This window comes from Marmota marmota, unplaced genomic scaffold (genome assembly GCF_001458135.2).
Source record: "Marmota marmota marmota unplaced genomic scaffold, marMar, whole genome shotgun sequence".
NCBI lineage: Eukaryota > Metazoa > Chordata > Mammalia > Rodentia > Sciuridae > Marmota > Marmota marmota.
Window position 1 is genome coordinate 29,973,511 of NW_026000016.1, and position 23,224 is coordinate 29,996,734.

At 32.4% G+C, this 23,224-nt stretch overlaps 2 protein-coding genes across 7 annotated transcripts in view; one reads left to right on the forward strand and one right to left on the reverse strand.

The window, feature by feature from the left end:
* Positions 1-19,358, reverse strand: part of Spata17 (spermatogenesis associated 17) — a 201,939-nt gene extending 182,581 nt beyond the window's left edge. For all 3 annotated transcript variants that reach the window (XM_048809352.1, XM_015483373.2, XM_048809351.1), the window contains exons 1-3: positions 19,245-19,358; positions 1,676-1,765; positions 459-540 (exon numbers count right to left, since the gene is read on the reverse strand). In XM_048809352.1, the coding sequence (XP_048665309.1) occupies positions 459-540; positions 1,676-1,765; positions 19,245-19,312 (240 nt within the window). In that variant the 5' untranslated portion in view covers positions 19,313-19,358. The remainder of the gene's footprint in view (positions 1-458; positions 541-1,675; positions 1,766-19,244) is intronic.
* Positions 19,359-19,591: 233 nt separating this feature from the next.
* Gpatch2 (G-patch domain containing 2) overlaps positions 19,592-23,224 on the forward strand; it is a 170,770-nt gene continuing 167,137 nt past the window's right edge. For all 4 annotated transcript variants that reach the window (XR_007349777.1, XM_015483640.2, XM_048809353.1 and 1 more), the window contains exon 1: positions 19,592-19,774. Coding sequence is in view for 3 of the 4 variants with exons in the window: in XM_015483640.2 (XP_015339126.1) it covers positions 19,719-19,774 (56 nt within the window). In the remaining variant the exon portion in view is untranslated. The remainder of the gene's footprint in view (positions 19,775-23,224) is intronic.

The window sequence follows — 23,224 nt, forward strand, 5'->3', positions numbered from 1 at the left end:
AATAGAAGGAGACCCTCAGGGTTATACAGTGGAGGAGGTAGAGAGAGAGGAGGGGAGGGGAGGGGAGAGGTGGGGAGGGGGGAGGGTGGAGGATGGGAAAGGCAGCAGAGCACAACAGACACTAGGATGGCAATTTGTAAATCAATGGATGTGTAACTGATGTGATTCTGCAATCTGTGTATGGGGTGAAGGTGGGAGTTCATAACCCACTTGAATCAAAGTGTGGAATATGATATGTCAAGAAATTTGTAATGTTTTGAACAACCCACAATAAAAAATTAAAAAAAAAAAAAAAAAAAAGTTGATTAACACAACTCTTTCCCCCCAAGTTAAGCCCTTTGACTTTATATAAATATTTATCATCAGCAACATCCAAACTACATGTAAATAAAAAAAGTAATTTTACAGCATGTTGTATAATATAAATGCTAATATACATACATACATTTTATATTTACCTTCACAAGATGTCGATACTGTTTTTTCCCTAAGTAACTTCTCCAGCATTTTTGAATAATTGTTGCTACTCTGTGTAAATATCTAGGGAAAAATATGATTATTAGTATGCTTTCAGTGAAACAAGGATGACTCTTAGATCATTACCTATAATACACTTTCATACAATTCAAGAGATCAAATTCAAAGCCAAGTGTATGTGTACATTTAAAGAATAGAAATTTATAGTTCTGATATGAAATTAATCTTTATAAAAATATAAAAAAGGGATAGATAATTTCATTATTTCTTTGGGGCTTCTGATTAAATAACATTTTAAAATCAATTATTCCTTATTACTTATTCTTTAAAATATGTTTGAATGTTAGAATTATAAAATAGGTCATAGTGACATGTTGAAAAATAAGCCAGGCACTACTGATACACATCTTGACAAATAACTAGAAATAATTCTTGAGGTCAAGAAACAGTTTACCTCTTCATTATTTTCTTATATTCTTTAGTCTATCTAAGCCAATATCATGTTAGTCTGCCAAATAAAGAATACTCTTTGCAGTCTTATTCTAGGTTCAAGAGTGGACAAAAAAGAAGCCTTATCTTTACACTTGAAATTTGCATGCCTGACCTTTATATCTAGTATAAGGAATCATAAAGTGTGACCACAGCCTGTGATCTGAGTTATTATGAAATAGGCGTATTCTTCTTCTATCTTGCCAAGAAATTTTTTTTTCATAATTAAGGGGAGACTGAGGGAATGTTTGGACACTGAAGAAAGAGTAGAAAGAATTGAGATCAGGATAAACCTCAGTCTCTTTGTATAATCAGAGTGACATATTTTGGGCATCATTTGCTTTAACCTATACATGTAAGGAGAGGATTGAAATAGTTTCTCACTACCAGCTTCTTACCTGTCAATTCATTACTATAAATATGAAATCAATCACTTATCATCATCTTTAGAATTTGGGGAAAAGTATTTGATCAAATATTTACACATATTGAAAATTATTAAAAGTAGAGACATGACTAATATAACTTAGTTTTTTGTTAAAGAAAAGGTAAAAAAATACTAAATATTTCTTTTTAAAAAGATATAAAACAATTCAAATTTATTTCTATGAGTAAAATAAGGGACTATTTGAAATGAGTAATACGTTACATTTTCTAAGGAACATATTTTAGTGTTACATCTGAAGTTTCCATAACAAAATCAACATACCTGATATATGCCCTAATTCGACATCCTCGAAACCAGCTCTGAATTTTAACAGCTGCATCATTCTCCTTTTTTCTAAATTCATCAACAACACTAAAAAAAAAAGTTTAAAAAACATTTTATTAGTAACTAAAATAATTATAATTCTAAAGCAAGTCAACCTTTTAACCTTAACTTTTAATGTCTTCTAAAATGATAATTATAATCTGAATGTTATTTGAAATAAAATTAAAATACTGAATTAAAAAAGCATCTTAAAAATCATGAGTTATGTTTTAAAAATTAATCTTTCTCTGAGAAGTCATAAGCTTTCAACAGCTTTACTTTTTTATTTTTATAATCTTCTATTTTGCAACTAATTAACGTACTAGCAACTTTTATCAGGAAATAAAGCAATATGTTATTTTGTCCTTATTTTAATTACATAATTGTTTGAATTTACTGCTTAAGTGCCACTATACATGGATCATGCTAGATGAAAATGCTTGCATATTTAACTCATTCATCAGTTATATAAATTGCTTCTAAGTAAAGTGAATCAATCAAAAGTGCCTATTATAGCTAGAATTCTTAGAAAGTTCATTTAAGTTAAAGAAGGCAGGGGGTAAGGCCATGGGCTTATAAAGAGATAAGAAACTCAATTCTTAGATTTATAGCAAGACAAGGTTTATTCAAACAGTTCTTGTTCTTAATTTTATGTCTTTGGTATTATCCTTTTCCATCCCAGTTAATAAAATGATATTGTTTAGGTCAACTACAGTAGAGCCTAAAGTAATTATCTCCCAGAATACTGATTGATACACATTTAGCACTTTATGTTTGCTGAATGAATAAAGAATAGATAGTTATTTATTTCTTATTTAACATTTGAAAATTTTTCTTGTTTATGTTTAAAAGTTCCCTTAGAATTGTTGTCTTGAAAAGGTTATTTTTAGTTTTCATTATGTTAGATAAAACATATATTTTTTATAAAAATGTAAAACACATATTTAGAACAAAAACAGAGTGGATAAAATACCTCAAACAATAAAATTCTTGAATACTATAGGGTTAACTGAGAGAGGAGATGAGCAGTTAACATGCCAATAGCAAATAGTTAGAGAAAACAAGTAAATGGATTATGGTATTAGATAAGGAAGAACAAGAGTTATCTAGCAAGCCTGAGAAGGAGTATAACACTTGTGTATCAAAGCCAATGATCCAGATATAAACTACAGTATAGAGAGAATTATAAAATTAGTTAATTACATAAGGTGCGATTAAGTGTAGTGTAAAATATAAAAGACACATCTGAGAATATACTTTCTGTTACCCGACAATTAGTGGAACAGACCATGATAAGATTACTACATTAATAAAGTTTGCTGAAAATAATTATGGGATGTTAGACCACTCTGGACAATTAGGATTGAAAGAAAAGAAAGATATTGTTTTATGTTCGTATTGCCTATGCTAGATGTTAAAAGAGATCTGTATTTAAATTGTATTCTTGGCTCATATTATTGTGGAGGAAAAACAATTTAAATTCCTTTCCGGGCTGGGGATGTGGCTCAAGCGGTAGCGCGCTCGCCTGGCATGCGTGCGGCCCGGGTTCGATCCTCAGCACCACATACAAACAAAGATGTTGTGTCCGCCGAGAACTAAAAAATAAATATTAAATAAAAAATTCTCTCTCTCTCTCTTTCTATTTCTCTCACTCTCTCTTTAAAAAAAAAAAAAAAATTCCTTTCCTCCACACTCCCCCTCCCCACTTCCCAAATTGGCTAGGGCTTTCTATTTTATCCTCTTACAGCTCTTCATTGTATTTGATACATTTATATTTAAGAATTGTTTAATGGATCTCTTCCACTAAACTTTAAAATCCAAAAGACAGTAATCTTATCTATTTTTTCCACATTGTATTTGCAATGGTTTCAAGAAATAATTGGTGCTACTACTAACACTCAACATTTGTCTTTACCAAAGGTGATTTCACTGAGGGAACAACATTCCTATTGGTAGATTTCTTTCCTGTGAGACATGGCTCTCACAACCTTCCCTCAACAGGACTACTTAAAAGAATGAAATTCTTCCTATTTCAGGATGACAAAGTTGCTGGAGGGCCAATGGGTACCCTATTGCTCTTAATAACTTGGGTGATTATAGGTAAAAGAAAGACATGTGAGGAACTGTTGATAGAAATAGAGAAAAAATACATTTTACTAATGAGTACTTTATGCATCAGTGAATTATCTCATATATAATTTTTTCAACACTATTACATAGATAGTTATAATCCAATCCTCCTTTAATAAGGAAGAATATTCCCATATATATGAATAAATGGGAATATTCTTATATTATAATACTGCAGAAAGAGCGTAGTGATATGCCAAGGTTTACATCTTTAGTTTCAGAGCTGAGATTTGATTCTACATTGTCTGGCTTCAGAAACTAGGTTCTTAATTTTCATGACTTCTGAAGGAGAAAAAAGGAAGGAAGGATTTTTTTAAAGTAAAACAGATGGAAATTAAGAGAGAGAGAAAAAGAAAGGCAAAGACAAAAGAAAAAATGCATGCAATCCATTTATAAATATGATTTTGAAACTTTGCTCTAGCACCAGTTTCCCAAAGCAACAAAATAAACCTAGAGACTAAGGAGGTGAAATGCAAATAACATCAATAGCAAAGACCAAAAATTTCTCTGGCTATGTACATTAAGTGTAGGTAACAACAAAGACTCAAATACATGGCCAGCAGAAAACAATTTGGTCTTTGAACACATACAGAATAGTTTCATTTACATATAGGAAAAACTTGTGAAATTTTAGGAATGTTCATTAGGGATGCATAGCACATAGTAAAACTATAATAGGAATGACAAAACACAAATTTCAGGACGGAGATGGAGGACAGGGAAGAGGGATGGGATGTGAAAGGCAGACACAAAATGCTTCAAATGCCTTGGCAGAATCAGATTTATTAAAGCTGACTGACTTTTCAAAACTGTTCTTTATATGATCTTCATGTATGTAAACACCCTTGTGCATATTGAAATATTCTACATTTTTTTTAAAGATGGTGAAATTGAATTTGGGGTAACTTCAGCATACTGTCAATTAAAGAGTAAATTCCCCAAATCTGTCAGGTCTTATGTATATAAGCTGGGAATCCCATGAGGAAAAAATTAAAGCTTTATGCTATAGTCATATTATTTGGGGAAACAAATGAAATAAAATGACTCAATTAAGCAGCGTACCCAAAATGCAGCAAAAGATAGACAATTAACAGAAAATAAAATATAAACAACTTATAATAGAAATTGTATGAAAACATGCTAAACACACTAAAGCATGACTTAGCAATTATTTCCCTGGAAATTTGTTTTATATCATATCTTTATTTGTAATATTAAAATAATAGTAACAACCTAAAGAATGGAATAAATTTTTTCCTTACAAAAAATAAATAGATCAACGTCTGAAGGACAGATAAAGTAGTATAATGTGAAAAAAAAATAAGGTATAGTATTTTATATTCTTAAATTTATACAGAGCAATCTGAACTGTACATATAAGTCAATGTACACAGAGAAAAAGTCTGATTTTGTACAGAGAAAATTATTAAAAGTGGTCATCTTTAGGAAATTAAATGTGAAAGAAGAAATTTAATTTATTAATTTCTGAATTCATTAATCATTATAAAATATCATGTAATATTTTTATTTTTCTTCCAATTTTTTTATGTTTTCCATTTTTTATTGATTTTTTAAAAAATAAATGACAGTGGAATGCATTACAATTCTTATTACACGTATATAGCACAATCTCTGGTTGTATATAAAGTATGTTGACATCAATTCATATCTTCATGCATGTACTTTGGATAATGATGTCTATCACATTCCACCATCCTTGTTAACCCCCAGCCCCCTCCCTTTCCTTCCCATCCCTCTGCCTTATCTAGAGTTCATCTATTCCTCTCATGCTCCCCCTCTCCCTACTCCACTATGAATCAGCCTCCTTATATCAGAGAAAACATTGGGCATTTGTTTTTTGGGGATTCGCTAATTCACTTAGCATTATCTTCTCCAACACCATCCATTTGCCTGCAAATGCCATGATTTTATTCTTTTATTGATGAGTAAAATTCCATTGTGTATATATGCCACATTTTTCTTATCCATTCATCAACTGAGGGACATCTAGGTAGGCTCCACAGTTTAGCTATTGCGAATTGCACTGCTATAAACTTTGATGTGGCTGTGTCCCTGTAGTATGCTGATTTTAAGAATGAAATAAAAAATGAAACTAACTAATGTAATCTTTTAGAAAACTAGGAATGAATTTTCAAACTTAATGGAAGTATTAGATTCATCTAGGCACTAAACATTAAGGAATTGGGACATTTGATATAATATGAACCATGGCCTAGCCTAGTAAAAATTGTAGGATAAAAGATAGCACATTAGCTTTGTAGAAAGACCTTAGTTCAAATCCTAACTGTGCAACTCTTATATGGATAAATTTGCTCATTGTTTTAATCTAAAATTTAATTTGGTGGCATATCATAAAGAACCTAGTAGAAAAACTATTGAATGATACATACCAAATAAAAGATGATTATTGTTGCATTATTACATAATGATGGGTATCTGATGGGCATTTTTCCATGGATTGTAGAAAAATACTATTTGTCAATATCTTATTCATTAATTTAAAAAGATTGGTTATATATTATATATAAATTGTGTGCAAGTAAGCATGCTGCTCAAACTAAAGACATACATGACATACATTCTGTGCTCTCAAGTCTAAGCTTACAAACTAATATACTAGAAAAATAATTGCACCAGTAAATGAAAACACATAAAAAGTAAAATAGTGTATAAGAAATAAATATCTATAGAATTTAGAACTATAAAAATATTGTTTTTAGTAAACAGTAGAGAAAAAAAGGAAATCAAAGGAAACATTTTCTATTCTCAAAGAAATATAGAAAATAAGCAATCAAGTTCATATTATTTTGGATTTGTTTTTAAATTTCTCCTGGTGATCCTAGTCAAATGGAAAATTAAACAATCCCTTTTTGGAATATCAATAATAATGTATATAAATACAAACATATATTATACTAATAAGGACATCACTGTTACCACAAATAAAAGGAAAGAAACATGAAAAAATTAACCAGTAGGGGCTGGGGATGTGGCTCAAGTGGTAGCGCACTTGCCTGGCATGCGTGCGGCCAGGGTTCGAGCCTCAGCACCACATACAAAGATGTTGTGTCTGCCGAAAACTAAAAAATAAATATTAAAATTCTCTCTCTCTTAAAAAAAAAGCCTAAGGCTTGAGACTTTAAAAAAAAAAAATTAACCAGTAGTTAACTGCTAAGCTTTTACTTATATGCTAAAATTTGACTTCTAAACACATTTTTCTGTTGCCTTCTTTTTAACTGCTTAAAAATGAAATTTACAGATACTTGGATTACCACTGGGATGCTGACTACTCATACAATATGCCATGAACTGCTAGACATTTTATGTTTAAAATGAAAAATGTGGGTAACACATTATTTTAATGGTATATTAATTAGTTCCAAATTACAATGAAAATCCTATAGCAGTGAATAAAATATGACATCTACATGAATTTGAAATAAATTTATTATGATCAGTATTATCACAATGAATACTAAATGAATTAATAATGATGAAAGACCAAAAGTATTACCAGCAATGTAATAAAACATCAAGAAAAAGTCAGAAGTTTCTAGTCATTTCATCATCAGCTAGAAATAAGTAGTATAACACTGGATAACACTATATTCATGTGTATCATTAGTGATAAGAAATTAACTCAACAATAAATAAAAAATGAACAAAGAATGGTAGCTAAATATCTTCCCAGTAATATTAAAAAAAGTGTTTTTGTATATTAACAGACTATGTGAATTAGCTATCAATAAATACTAGATTAAAACACAATACTCTTTTCTAATGACAGAAACATGTAACTATTTTAGACAATAGAAGTAAAATTCTAATATTGGCTGCTTTATGCTATCAGATACGCTGATGTGGAAAAATATTATTTTGCACATAATTTCACTATTCATTCTTAAGGATTTCCAGTTCCTTAAAGACAGTATTTAATTCATAAACTTTGTTTTCTGATTAATACCAAGTATCTAGTAAGAGGCAATTGATGTTGAGAGATAGGACTACACTTTATAATGAGAACCAGCTTTTAAATTTTTAATTAATAGCCCTCATCATTATTATTGTTTCACAGATAAATGAATAAGGGATTGCAAATGGGCAGGTAAAATAGTGGTCTATGCTACCATGTGTAAGGAGAGGGAAGGATATCCTGGATGGGTTAAGGTGAGAATGTATATGTTGGGACTTCCTGGGGCTATGGCATGGTCTTCGTTTAGTAAGTAGAGTGGATCATGGAGAGGAGGCCAGGCTTTGTGGTGTCAAGGAAAGGGGAGGGCAACCAACACAGGAAATCAGAGTTCAAGTGTGATGAGGAGGGCATCCAAGTCTATTGGATAGTTCCTTATGGGAGGCAGAGCCAACATTGTGTGAGAAGGGTATCTATATAAGAGGGGGCAGTTGTAGTGATAGGAGTTTGATTACATAAAGAAGGATTGATCAGATAGGTAAATAAATTAAAGATAGTGAGAGCCAGGATTCTCAGTGTCAGAAAAGGAAAGTATTGCAAGGTTTCATAGCCCAAGTCAGTAGCACCAGCTACCAGGAGAAGTGGAGTCCTACATAGGATTGCTTGGGTCTAGAAGTTCAAGACCAGCCTGCACAACAAAAAGAAAGAAAGGAGGTAGAGAGGGGCAAAAGGAAGAAAAACAAGAATAAATCTGTGGTGTTGAAATTGAGTTGTTAATGTAAACTCGTGGATTTTAATATAAATGTTAACATAAAAATAATAGAGATGTAAAATGCATATGTGTGTATACATAAACATAGTCCCTAGCTCTGTCCACTAAGCAGGTGTTAAAGCAGCAATCCCCAATAGCAATGTACACTCACTAAAAGGAGCCAGACCTCCTTGGAGGAATGAATGGTTCCAGTACCTCCAGGAAAAGTGGGAGAAGAGCCTGGAACGTTTGTTTGTGTCAGAAATCAATAACTTTTGATCAGGACAGAGAAGAAAGCCTGAAGTGGCTCTCACTGGCTAAATCTGGAACAATGTTACCATTAGAGTAAATAAGAATAAAGCATTTTATTTCATTGACTAAAATGAGAGACTATTAATTTATACTGATATAAATTTAAAATTGGGTAAGGATAGAAAATGGACATAGTTTCAAAGTGTATACTTTTAAATAATACTAATTAATTACACAGAAAAATAAAAGAATATTTCAGTGGAGAAGCCTAGCATACACTACTTTAATTAAATGATCCAAATTAATACCACCAGTAATGGGACAAATCAGAATTACACAGTATCTGGAAGAATACAATGAGAAAATTACAGCATCAATTCTCTGATATTCCTGCCAAAAGTACATAACCTGAACCTAATCAAGAGGAAAAATCAGACAAACCTAACGGAGGAAAATTCTATAAAATAACTAATCTATAATCTTCAAAAGTATCAAGGTCATGAAAATCAAAGAAAGACTGAAAAAATGTTCTACATTCAAGATAACTAAATAGACCAGACAAACAGGATCATTTTTGCTATAAAGAGTATTACTGGGGCAAAACTTGAATAACTTCTGAAGATTACATGGTAGAAATACGCCTTTGTAAATTTCATGATTTCAATATTTGAATTGTGGTTTTATAGAAAATATCCTTGCATGGAAATAAATTGTGGAGCAATGGGCAATCAGGTTGCAACTTACTTCCATATGATTCAGGAAAAATGTCTCTATATGGTATTTTTAATGTTTCCTGTAAATTTGAGATGATTTACATAATTTTAAATATGTGTATGTGTGTAAACTGAACATTTTTACTTCTAAGTTGTTATCTCTAAAAGTTTCATTTAATTCTTTTTATACTCCATTTATTCCTCACTATATTCATATTTTCCTTTTAAGTCATTCATCATATTTTGAATATCTCCTTAGAAAATCCTTGTCTGATACTCTGACCAGCTTTGCATTTCTGGTTTCAATGAACTGACATTTTTTTTTCTTCTGGTTATGAGTCACAGTTTGCTATACTTTTTTACTACTACTAATTTGTGAATAGATGCTAGACACTACAAATGTTATGCTTATAGAGTTTGGATTTTATTCAGAAATTACCTCCAGGCAAAAAAAACTGGAACAATTGGCTAACCTGTTTTCTTTGTTCAAGATCATATCATGCATTCTGTTGTATCAATGCTTAAAAATAATTTTTCATGTATTTTGTTTAACCTTCTAGTTTTTCATGACTAGGAGGCAAGTTTTATAACCAGTTATATCTTATGGCCATTTTAAAATTAATTTTTATTTGTTCTAATTAGTTATACATGCCAGTAGAATGCTTTTTGGCACATCATACATAAGTGGAGTATAACTCCTCATTCTTCTGGTTGTACATTATGTTGAGTTACACAGGTCATGTAATCATATGTGCACACAGGGTAATAATGTCTGATTCATTCTATTATCATTCTTACCCCCATACCCTCTCTCCTCCCTCAATCCCCTCTAATATAAAGTACTTCTATTCTTCTCTGCCCTCCACCCCCACCTCTTACTGTGAATTAGCATCTGCATATCAGAGAAAACATTCCACCTTTGATTCTTTGGGATTGGCTTATTTCACTAAACAGGATATTCTCCAGTTCCATCCATTTACTGGCAAATGCCATAATTTCATTATTCTTTAAGGCTGAGTAATATTCCATTGTGTATATATACACCATGATTTCATTATCCATTCATCTTTTGAAGGGCACCTAGGTTGGTTCCATAGTACAGCTATTCTGAATGGAGCTGCTATAAACATTGATGTGGCTGCATCACTGTAGTATGCTGCTTTTAAAAGTCCTTTAGTTATAAACTGAGGAATGGGATACCTGAGTCATATGGTGGTTCCATTCCCAGTTTTCTGAGGAATCTCCATATCACTTTCCATAGGAGTTACACCAATTTGCAGTCCCACCAGCAATGCATGAATGTACCTTTTCCCCCACATTCTTACCAACATTTATCGTTGTTTTTATTCTTAATGATTGCCATTCTGACTGGAGTGTAGTTTTGATTTTCATTTCTCTAACTGCTAGAGATGTTGAACATTTTTTCATATATTTGTTGATTAATTGTATTTCTTTGTCCGTGAACTGTCTGTTCAGTTCCTTAGCACATTTATTGATTGGGTTATTTTGTTTTTTGGTGTTAAGTTTTTTTGAGTTCTTTATATATCCTGGAGATTACTGCTCTATTGGAGGTACATCTGGTAAAGATTTTCTCATTCTGTAGGCTCTCTCTTCACATTACTGTTTTCTGTGAAGAAGTTTTTAGTTTGATACCATCCCCTTTACTGATTCTTGATTTTACTTTTTGCACTTTAGAAGTCTTGTTAAGAAACTCATTTTCTAAGCTGACATGGTGGAGATTGGGCCTACTTTTTCTTCCATTAGGCACAGGGTCTCTGTTCTAATGCCTAAGTCCTTGATCCACTTTAATTTTTGTGCAGGGTGAGAGATACGGGTGAAATTTCATTTTGCTATATATGGATTTCCAGTTTTCCCAGTACCATTTGTTGAAGAGGCTATCTTTTCTCCAATGTATGTTTTTGGCATATGGTCATTTACTTTATGTTATGTTTTGAAAACAAAAGTTTTCTCCTGAACAAGTTTTTTTTCCTATTTACCTGCGATTTATTTCACAAATCTTATATAATTGCCCAATGTTCAATATAAAAATTTAAACAAGGAAAAATACACAGAAAACATATTAAGATTCTATTTTCAATCTACCCATCTTTCAATATTCAAAATCAAACCACTATTGACAGCTTTCTATGTTTTACTCCAGAACCATAGTTTTAGTTCTATAATTTTTATATAAAAGAGCACACAACGTATATTACTTATTTCTATTATCTTTTTTTGCCTTAATTTATTTCAAGGATTTTTTTCATGTTATTATATATAAAATTTTTACTCATTTAAACTATGATTTATATCCTACCATGTGCATATGCCTCAATTTTGCCACATTATTTCAAATAGATACAAGGTATTTATAGTTTAAATGATATATAAATATATAAAATACTTACACATATATATTTATAAAATGTTTTAATGAGTGCTTTTGTGCATATAACCCTGTACGCAAAATAATCCTGTACACAAATTGTGTAAATATGAGAGTACTTCTATAGGGTCAATAGAAGAACTGACATTCCTGGGACAAATGACATGTATTTTTAAAGTTATTAAAATAATATTGTTGTGTTTCAAACTGTAAATATCAATTTCTAATATGTAAAAAGATGATTCTGTGTTCCCTTGTACTCTGTAAGCTTGTTAAATTCATTTATTATTCTAATTTGTTTTGCATATGTTTTAGGGTTTTTTATGAACACAATCATCCTGCCAGTAAATAAATACAATTTTATTTCTTTGCCATTTTATGCCTTTTATTTAACCATCTTGGAACATTTAGAACTAGTAAGGAAAGAAAAGACTATTCAATAAACAGTATTTACACAGAAAAAGGTATCTATACCTCATGGTATAAGCAGATGAACAAAACTGCATAATAAGTAAAGGAAAATGTTATAAAACTTTAAAATATTATAATTAAATATAGATAAGCATCATATAATCTTAAGCTGGCAAAGTCATCTAAGAAAAACTAAAATCCCTAAAGCCAGAAAAACACATTTACTAATTTGAATATATAACAATTAAAAGAGAGATAAAAACGGACAGTATAGTACACTGCTACATAGCTATGGTTTGAATATGAGGTGTCCTTAGAAAACTCATGTGAGACAATGAAGAAATGTTTAGAGGTAAAACAATTAGTTTATGAGATAATAACTTAATCTATGGACTAATCCATTTGAAAGGACTACTATACTAGGTGTTAAATATAGGCGTCTAGGTGTGGCTGGAGGAAGTAGATTGCTAAGGGTGTGACTTTGGAGATTATATTTTGTTCCTAGGACTTCAATTGTTCTGCTTCCTGGCTGTCAGGAACTGAGGAGCTTTCCTCTGCCACGAACTTCTGCCATGATGTTCTGCCTTACTCAGGCCAGGAGCATTATAACTGGAATACCATGGACTAAACCTTTGAAACCATGAGCCAAAATAAACTTTTCTTTCTCTAAGTTGTTCTGGGGTATTTTGATTACAGTGAAAAGCTATTAGGAAACTAAAACTTTATGATGCTGGCTTTGGGATACAGTGATAGAAGAGAAGATGTGGTAGTTCTAAAGGTCAGTGAAACAGCTCTTCATGTAGGCTGAAAGAATATTGAGGAAACTCATAGATGCTGGGAAAAAAAAGAACCCATAGCATGTACTAGCAGGAAAATTCCCAAGAGTATTGTCTGAAATCATATGGAAGACTGAAAATGCATAATAAGCTTTTTAACTTGCCCAAGATGTCCAGAAAGAATACAATTAGGGATCCCATTAATTGCACAAAAATAATGCTCTTTAAACCATAAATATTGCTGGTGTAATTTATTATTGCTGTTTCTATTATTTATTTTTCTTTTTTCTCCTATTCTGAGACCTTTGTTCTGATTTAATTTTTAATTGATTATGAAATACTATATTCTCTTGAATATATGCCGTCAGATAAGATCAAAGGGAAGACACTTAAATCTTTACGTGTCTCAAAATGCCTTTCATATCCTCCCCAAAACATGGATCTTTGCTAGGATTCTTGGCTAATTCCCCTGACTCATGAGTAATTACTGTTTTCCACTCTTCTAGGTTTCAGTGTTGAGCAGATAAAGAATCCAATGCATCTGCTTCTTTAGCAAATAATTTTTTCTCTTCTGTCTAGATTAGAAGCATGTGACTTCTTTCTTCTATATCTTGGAATTATATCAAATAATATCTAAAGGTTATATCATTTCAAGAAACTCTAAGACTCAGAGAGTCCTTTACTTTCAAATCTACACTATTCAGTTTAGAAAAGTTTTCTTATAGTATTTCCTCATAATCTCTTTCCCACTCATACTCTAAATTCTGTGGTGATTATCATTCACACATTAAACTCTCTAGTATGTCCTCTATATTATTAATAGTATGAAACATGATTTCTATTCTTGTAGATTTATGGAGATTTCCTTCCTTTGCTTTCCTAAAAATTTACATTTCAGTAGTAAGTATTCTTTTAATCATCTATTACATTTTTCATGTGATAAAAATTTTACTTTAAAATTTACTGTAGCACATTTTCCCCCTTAATTTTTACCTTTGTAAAAGTTCTTATTGCATTTTTATTAAAGTTTATATCTGTTTCCTCCATCAGTTCCAACTCCACAGTTACACTCTCTTCTGATTTTGTGGCTTAAACTTTTTACTCCAAACTAACATTTCCTTAAATGACTTGTGAAGTTTCTCTTTCTGTTTTATAGATATTCAGTTGCTTGATATTTATGTAGGGCTGTCTGTTTGGGTTACCTAGGCAGTGAAGGACTGATAGTCAGTTATAATTACTTAAAATTTCTTTTCCATTCAATGAGATAGCAGTGAACATTGATTAACTGTGATCTCTCTTTTAGAGCATGAAACATAAGCAGGATTAGTGTGAACTTTTATCTTGCTTTTGAATTAAATAGAACCATTCATATTTTATTTCACCAATACTATATATCTGATGTTGGCTATTAGTTTTAGAAATACATTCTATATCCAGAATTTTATCTGATTGAAGATTAAACAGGTATTATACATACCTATGTAAAAACCATTGAGCTGCATAGAGTGAAAGTACTTCCTTAAATATATTTATACATACTCATACATATTATAACTACATCAAAGGAAATTTTGACTAATTACACCAATAAAATGTTTTAAGTTTTCCATAAAGAAAAGGAATACTCAAGAACAGACATCAAACTTATCAACTTTTGTAACAGTCAACTGTGTTCATCATATGCATTTTATACTTTGGCTTCTTGCAGGGATTTACTATAATTATAAATCTATGGGGTGCTTACTAACATGATGATCATTTAACCTTCATAGTTAACATATTAATAGCCATCATTTTCTCCTTTACATGATAAAATTGATATTTAAAGAGTTTAAACAAGGTAAAAGTAAAAGTTTAAAAGTTTATATTTAAACCTAAGCTAACACACAACTAAGATGTCCCCATATTTTGGCATAAATCATCTTATGTATTTGGAAGAATTGCTAAGTTTTACTAGTCATAATTAAATTCAGCTGTAACAGAGTATTCAGAAATTAGTTAGAATTAGAGGAAGGGTTTCATTTATCCAACTAACTGCTAGGATATAAGAGTAAGATAATTGTCCAAATTGAAGGACACTGGTCCAACTTATTAGATTAATAACATAATCAGAATTGTAGTCACATGATCATGTTGGAGTAAAAAAAAGAACTAATCATATTTATATGAATAATACATTCCGGTTTTAGGAAATTATAGTTCAGGTTGATACAGGGGAATAAAACATGAGGAAATCATCAATCTTTACTAGAGAGCACTATGTCACATATTTTCTTTTCCTCAACCTGACCCTAGAAAGGCAGGTTGGACCTTGTGTATTTGATGGACTTAGTTCCATGCAGGGACTTATTGATTTAATACTCCTTATAGAAATATAAATTTGGTATGAAATGGGTCAAACTTCATTAGCTCTTGAGCAAATGATTTAACTAAATCCAATTTCCTTAGGTACAAACTAGGAATAAGAAAAAAATCATCTCATAAGAGTACTGTAACTATCAAATAAAATAATGTTTGTGAAAACGTTTAACAGTGCTCTACATAGTAGGTATTCAATATTTATTTATCTGCCTACTACATTATCTGTATTCCATTTACCTTTTGGGTGGTGAGAGACTTGGAAATTTGATAGTTGGATACTTATCTCTATAGTTGTCTCTACAGAATTTCTAGAACTCTTCCTTAATAACTGATTTTTTCACATTGCCCTACATATACTTTTCCCTTCACTTAAGTCAATTTAAAAAATGTTTTTTACATAAGTCTATCCGGCTTAAAATTATTTCAAGTGTTTTTTTGTTTGTTAAAGAAAATGTGACTCAAATTTTGTTAAGAAGCAAAAAATCAGGTCACAACGAGTTAAACTAATAAAGATGAAACTGGAAGAGGAAAATAGAAAAAGGAAAAATAAAAGCAAAATACTTTACTCAATTTAAAAATAAATCACGAGTTTACCTTATTATTATTTTAAAACAGAAGTCAGTCCTCTGCTGAAATCCTCCACGGCTTCCTCTCTCAATCAGAGTAGAATCCTATATCTTTATTGTACTTTAAGAGTCCCAAATGATCTGGCCCACATTCTTCCATTGGATGCCTTGCCCATTCTGCTCTCCACTGCCCTCCATCATAGGCTTCTGACAATAGGACCTTTCTACTTGCTGTTCCAGTTCACAAAGGTGCTTCCCCTAGTATGCCCAATCATTCCTTTTTTTTTTTTTTAAGGACTCCAAGCAAATATCCTCTTATTAGAAGAGCCTCCCAAACCACTCCAAACAAAAAGAATTTTGTTCCCTCTCTTCACCTTACTTTTCTCTATAGCTTTTGCTATATTTATCCCAAGATGAAATATTATCTCAAGCTGAAATATTATAAATAAGTTTGTTGATGTTTTGTTTTCCTCATGACTTTTTGTTCTGTTGTGTACTCAATATTTAGAACAGTGATGACTACATAGTTTGTACTAAGGAAATCTTTAATCAGTGCATTTTTAATTCATACAGTTTGGAGAATATTATTACAATGTATTAAATTCACCCAGGAAATATTAGAAATGAGTTCCTTTATTGTAAAATATAAAATAAAATAGAATTTATACGTAAGAAATCATGATAGATGAACAGAAATTTAAAATTAGCTTAAAATACAGTGACATGTGAGAGGATTATATAACAAGAATGAATTGAAATAAACTAAACTCATCATAAGCTCTTTAAGTTTTGATTTCTTTTAATTTCAAAATTTGCCTCTGGTAATAAGAAAAATGCAGAATGCTATGATTAAGTCTTATCAGATAAAGAAGGATCAATATTAATACTACAATAAGTAGAATTTAAAAATAGAAAACTTAACATATGAAAGTGACCAGTTTCACCACTTAGTAATATATTTTCCCAAGAAAGTTCCCTTTCAACTTCATTCTACTGCCAGTCTCATTCTAATGCCAATCATCAGGTAAAAACATTTTTGTCACTACCTTGTGATAGACATAGAAGACTTTGAAAGAAACAAAGAAGAAATTAAACTGTTTCCTTAAACAGTTTCCTACATGTTAATGGATTTGGAACAATATACTCAAGCCATTTTGGACTCTGGATTGTGGTACTCGATGCTACTTAATCAGTCAGACCAGGTTAGTGGAAAGAAAATCTTGAGTCATATTGAACAGAATAGGTTTCAGAGTGAAATTACCTGGCTTTAATACTTCGTAGTTGTGTGACCTTGCACAAATTATTCAATCTAACTGAATCTCATTTTCATTGTTTCACATAATTAAGGAATATATATATAATTCATAAGGATGTTGAAGAATTAAATGTAAGAAAAGCCCATACACTATTTATTACAGTCTCTCTTTTTATGCAGAGTAGGGCCTCATATGAATTCTTGTAAGAAATATAGACTCTCTGCCACCAAGACACACTGAATCAGAATTTTCATTTTCAACAAGTTCCCAAGGTTAAAATTTAGGAAGAACTCTTCAAGTCAATAACAGATGGAAAATGACATTACTTTATGAAGGAAATTTACTATTTACTTTCCCAGTCATACTAATATTTTATTATTTTTTGCCCTAAACTATCAATACTCTGATTTTTAAAAAAACTAGACAAAATTTGGAATTTTGTTTCCCTTATCAGCTTTACAATTCTTTTAAACTAAAAGTATTATTACTACTAATTATAAATGAAATGTTAGGAATGCCAGTTTATTTTCATCATGATTTTTGCATAGCATTAGTCATCTCTCCAAGCAATCTCAAAGTTTAGGAAGAGATGCCCATTTTCAAAAGCCAGGAGATAGGGGCAAATGTGGACACTGAAATCTGTGAAGAGTAATTAGTTCCTTTGCTCTTGTCTGGCACTTAATCAGGCTTCCCTCGAATACTGTTCTACAGATCTAAATACTCAGATTAATACATTCACTCATATCATTGTGAAAACCAAAAGAAATAGATGAGAAAGTTATTAGTGCAATGTCTCGTGTATAATCAGTGCTCAAACAATGTTAGTTGTTTCCTTTTCTATTTGCCTTACTATAGAACAATTATTTTTTTTAAAATGTCCCAATTTCATGCTAGGATGTGATCATCATAGGGATAGAATTTATTTATGTATTTATGTCATAAATAAATAAGGGCCTGCCACATAAATTCTAGATGGATGCTAAATAGATTATTTCTAATTAGCTATTGAGAATATTTACTTAAACAAAAAGCAATTGAAAGATTCATTGATATAATTATTCAACAAATAAGTATTGTGTAGCTATTAAGTATTAGGAACTATGAAGACAAGGTAGACTCAAAAAATGGTAAGTAAAAAAGAGTCAATTATTTCTGCTTCTACTTTAAGAGTATAGATACATGTTATTTCACAAAAACATAAAATTGAATTGTTGTAAGAGGTACACAGTGAAATAGTGTGGTAGATAAAAATTAAAATCAGAACAGCTCAGCAAGTTTCTAACTTATTGACATATTTCCACTGGATTTGCCATGTCACTGCATTCTATCACAGTCCAATTTTCTTTTTTTTTTTTTTTTTGTAGTTTCTCTTAAGTTGGAAAAACTCCTGGGGCAATGCTTCTGGGCCAATGTTAAAATAAACCTGTTTCTGGTTGTGAAGTCTGGCTGTAAGGAGATGGAAAAAGTGTTAGTGTCTTTCTTAGCCCTCTTCTATTAATTAATTCGTTGGCACTAATTATCTTGCAAGAATAGTTCGGATACTTTGATTTTCAGAAGGAAATGAGTCCTAGAACAATTGAGTTCCATGATGTTTGTGACATGACAGAGGCTCAGATCCCTAGACAGAGTGGGGACTCATTGAGATCAGTGAGCTAGGGAGCATGAAGGTCATTAAAACCTTCAACAGGGAGAAGGCAGATTTCTTCAAACTGCGTTGTGATGATGTCTGATGGCGGTGGTGGGGGTGGGGGGGCGCTTTACAATTTTATCTACGCTGGAACTTTCCTTATATCAACCTGAATATCCATGGCCTCCCTCTATTTATAATCTCCTTGTATAGTTAATATTACGTTAAACTTCTGGTTCTGTTTGCACCCATTGAAAGAGGGAACTGAGTACTGAATGAGGGAATTTGTCAATGGTAAAGTTCCACTGAAAAACTAGTGGGCTAAAGACAGCCAGTCCTTTGTGCGATTCCTTTCTTCACGACTTACCGGTTCCTAAAGTAGTACTGATCTCCTACAAACGACGACCGAGCCTGCAGCCGGGCTAACGTGGCCATGGCCCCTGGGCCAGGGGTTTGCAACTGGCGTTACTGTCGGTTTCCCGGGCAACCGGGCGATACCACAGGCCAGTCCCGGGGGTTCCACTTTCGCTCTCTCCTCTTTTGTGTCACCCTGTTTCGGATTTAAGGGCAATGCTTATAGAGAATTTTCAATTTGGGGTGTAGCAACAAAGCTTAATTTAATTGGCTCTATCTCGTTTAGGAATAAAAAGAGGCGACTGTAGGAAAGGAAAGCAGTGGGGAGGAGAATTATGGTTGCTCCGAACATCCGGTTTCCGCCTCCAGCCAGCTTCCGGAAGCTCTTCTCAAAATGCTGAACTGCTCTTTGGAAGTCTGCGGGGCTGTTGTAGTTGGAGTCTGTTCTCGGGCCTGAGCCACGAGGCCAGGCTCCTGGGTGTCGTTAATGTTCGGGGCCGCCGGGCGCCAACCGATCGGAGCTCCAGCCGCCGGGAACAGCTGGTGAGGCTGGCGGCCCCGGGAATGGGAGATCAGGAAATGTGTTGGCCAGAGGCCGCCGGACCTGGAATCCAAGGGGGAGGGAGTTGTGATGGATGATCTGAAGACTTCTAGGCCTTGCTGTCACTCATGCTTGTGATGGACGCAGTTTGAGGGAGGCATTTTGATGTGTGCTAAAGATTTGTGCAGGAACACGGTAAATGCTTGCTGATGTCTTGTCTAACACTTAGGGTATTTGGGACCGAGTTGGTCAATCTTTCCGTAATTGATCTCTCCTTGATTACTGGTAAAACCTATGGACAGGAATGCTTTATTCCCAATTCCCCTGCTAAAATTGCCAGATCATAACAAGTTTCTTGTAAGACCAAATGCCAGAAATCTATAGAGTTCTGGAAGTTTAGTAGTGAAGGAGATATCACTTTAATCCCCCACTCCCACTCTTTATGAGGGGAGTAGCCTACCCATTTTCCACTACTTTGAATATACCATTCTAGTTCAAAGGAGATGTGTATGCATGTTGTTTGGGAACACCAATAAATTCCAGGGTTAAGGCTGGGGTTTGGTAGGTCTATAGTATTATTTCACCAGTGGCACTTTCAGAGAAAATATTGCTTTAAATTTTCAAAGTGCTTTCACAAATTACACTTTATTCTATGACAGCCTATGATACCAGAGTATCACAGGCACAGAACATTTACTTAAGTGACTTGTCCAAAGTTGCCCTGCACATTTTAGAGCTAGAAAGACATGTCTTTAGAATTTCTTGTTGAAAACTATGATTCAGTCCTGTTTTTCTTCCAAATACTTTTTTTCCTGCAAGTATACACAAAAATCAGTGAAACAGACAAGCAGACTTCTTACAATCCTCAAACATAAAAAGTTTTTACCAAACCAGTGTAAGAAATGTGAAATTAAAATACATATCCATTCATAAATGCCACAGAGGATAGAAAGACTCTGAGGAATTCTGAGTCCATGAGGGATTCTTGCAAGTCTATGATCTCAAAATTTCTTACAACTGAAAAGTTAAAAAAAATTTCTTACCAAAAGTATTTTGAGTTGGATCAGATCATTTTATATTTCATTTTATAATGAATATAGATTTGAATGAGCTACTTTAAAATTCTCAAATTTACCCTGAGAATAGTAAGGGTCACTTTCAAAATGAGCTATTTTTAAATTAGTGTAATAAGCATAAAATAAAAGCGTAGTTTTAAAATACTTAATTTTATTTTGGCAGTAGTACATAGTTGTGTAACTGCTCTACAAAACAAGATAAAGGACATTTCCACCACTCCATAGTTTGTTCTGCTTGTGTGTTTCTTAATATTTCACCACTCATTTTTGTTAAGGAGGGAGATAAATGTGCTATATAGATTGATCTGCTTTTACTAAGGTGATATTGATTTGTAGGGTAAGTACTGTTTAATTAAAAAATATGATCCTCTCAACTCCTTGCTGTACTTTGCAACTCCTGTCCAAATCATGGGTTGATACCTCTGTATAATATCGAGAAATGTCCTTCAGTTCTCTGTCTCTTTTTAAAATATTTTTAGTTGTAGATGGACACAATAACTTTATTTTGGTTTGTTTTTGTGGTGTTGAGGATAGAACCCAGTGCCTCATGCTTGAGAGGCAAGTGCTCTACCCCTGCGCCACAACTCCAGCCCTCCTTCAGTTCTCTTTTGATGAACCTATCCAACTTTTCTTGTTGGCATGCAACTCATCCTTTCTTATGGAACCAGAATAGAACATAGTGCCTAGTGTTTTTGAATGAAACTACCTGATTTGACAGAATGAATGTGTTACAGAAAACTAGAACTTTTATTTTCTAGTTTATGTGCACAACTGTCTAATCATTCAGTATTTCTTAATGGATTCTTTAATTAATTGAACAATCGTTATATACCATACATGTTTGTTTTATCCCAGTAATGAAATCATAGTGCTGCTGAGGTTGCTACTATCATCTCTTGTAACTCTTTTGAGGTAGGGTACATCATTCTTTGCATTTTAGATAAGGTGACACAGGAGGGAAAACAGTTTAAATAATTTACCCTAAGTGTCTCATTTGTAGTATGATTCATGTGTAGCTAAAGAAAATACCTAACCACCCAGGTGTATACTGCCTGAGTATCTGAATAACATATAGTATCTCTCAGATTTGTTAAGCAACCTGGAGTCCCTGAGGAGTAACTGAGGTACCTGAGGTAGTTAACTTCTCTTAACTTTTCTTTCTTTCTCTCTTTCTTTCTTTCTTTCTAACATTTTCTTCAATGTGGAGATTAGTTTCTTAATTTTTAGGCATTTAGTGCTTAAAGTAGATGATTTCTTTATTGAACTATGATATTCTCTTTATTTAAATTTGTTATATGGGTTTCCTTTTTTTGCTTTCTAATTTTAAGCCCTTAAAATAAACTGTATGGATTCTGAACCTTTGTTTCTGTAATTTTGTTCCTATTTGATATTTTGATTTTCTTTAGGTCTGGAAAAGTACATAGTAAAAATTGCATTTTGGTTAGCGGTTTCTTTGATTTGTTTGTTTTTTGTTTTTTGGTTTTTTTTTTACTCTCAGGATTAACTTAGGATTCTCTTTCAGTTAAGGATCAAAGCAATAGCTGGTATGATTTGGGGCAAGCAATTTATTTTTTTATAGCTTCCTAGCATCCTTGTTTCTGTCTAGCTAAAAATGAAGAAACAAACAATAACAACAACAAAAAACCCAAAAGAATGCTCATTTAAATAATAAATGGTCTTGCCATATTAAATCACTAATTTGAAAAGTAGAATTAGACTTTTTTCTTTAAAAACTAATCATGATTTTTGTTTACAATAAGTTGCTAGAGTAAGAGGAAAAGAAAACTTTCTAGATGTTCACCATGTTCCCCTTGGTAGCAGCTGCCAGCAGTACCTATAATTGAATATAAGTCAGTGGAGCTTTGCCCCCATTATGGGAAATGAGTTTTTCAGTTTGGTGGTGAACCTTGTGACTCTTAACCAGGGAGCATTATTTTCTTTAATCCTTTCTTTTTCATTTATATCTGTATATCAGGTCAGATATACTCCATTTTTTTTTTTTAAGTAAGGAATTTAGGGCCTCTTTTTAACATGATAGAGTCCTTAAAAGAGTCCACAAACTTTCTAAGACTATACCACAATTTTGTATACCTGTTGTCCTATAGTGCCCCAACATTTGTAATGCTTCATGGCCTCAGAAACGTCGAGGACCTTAGCTTTTCCTATGTTAGCCTCAGGATTCATGGTAAGATTGTACCTTAAAAGCAGAATGACTTGCTTTTTCAGTGACCTGTTTCTCTTATTTGAGGGTGGAGTTTGTTGAAAGGTAAAATAACTTCTTTCAACATAAAGTACTTCCTCTCATCCTCACAGAGTGCCTTCAGGGTAGAAATTGTGCTGGTTTTCATGATGAAAATATAGAAAGCAGAAGGTAAT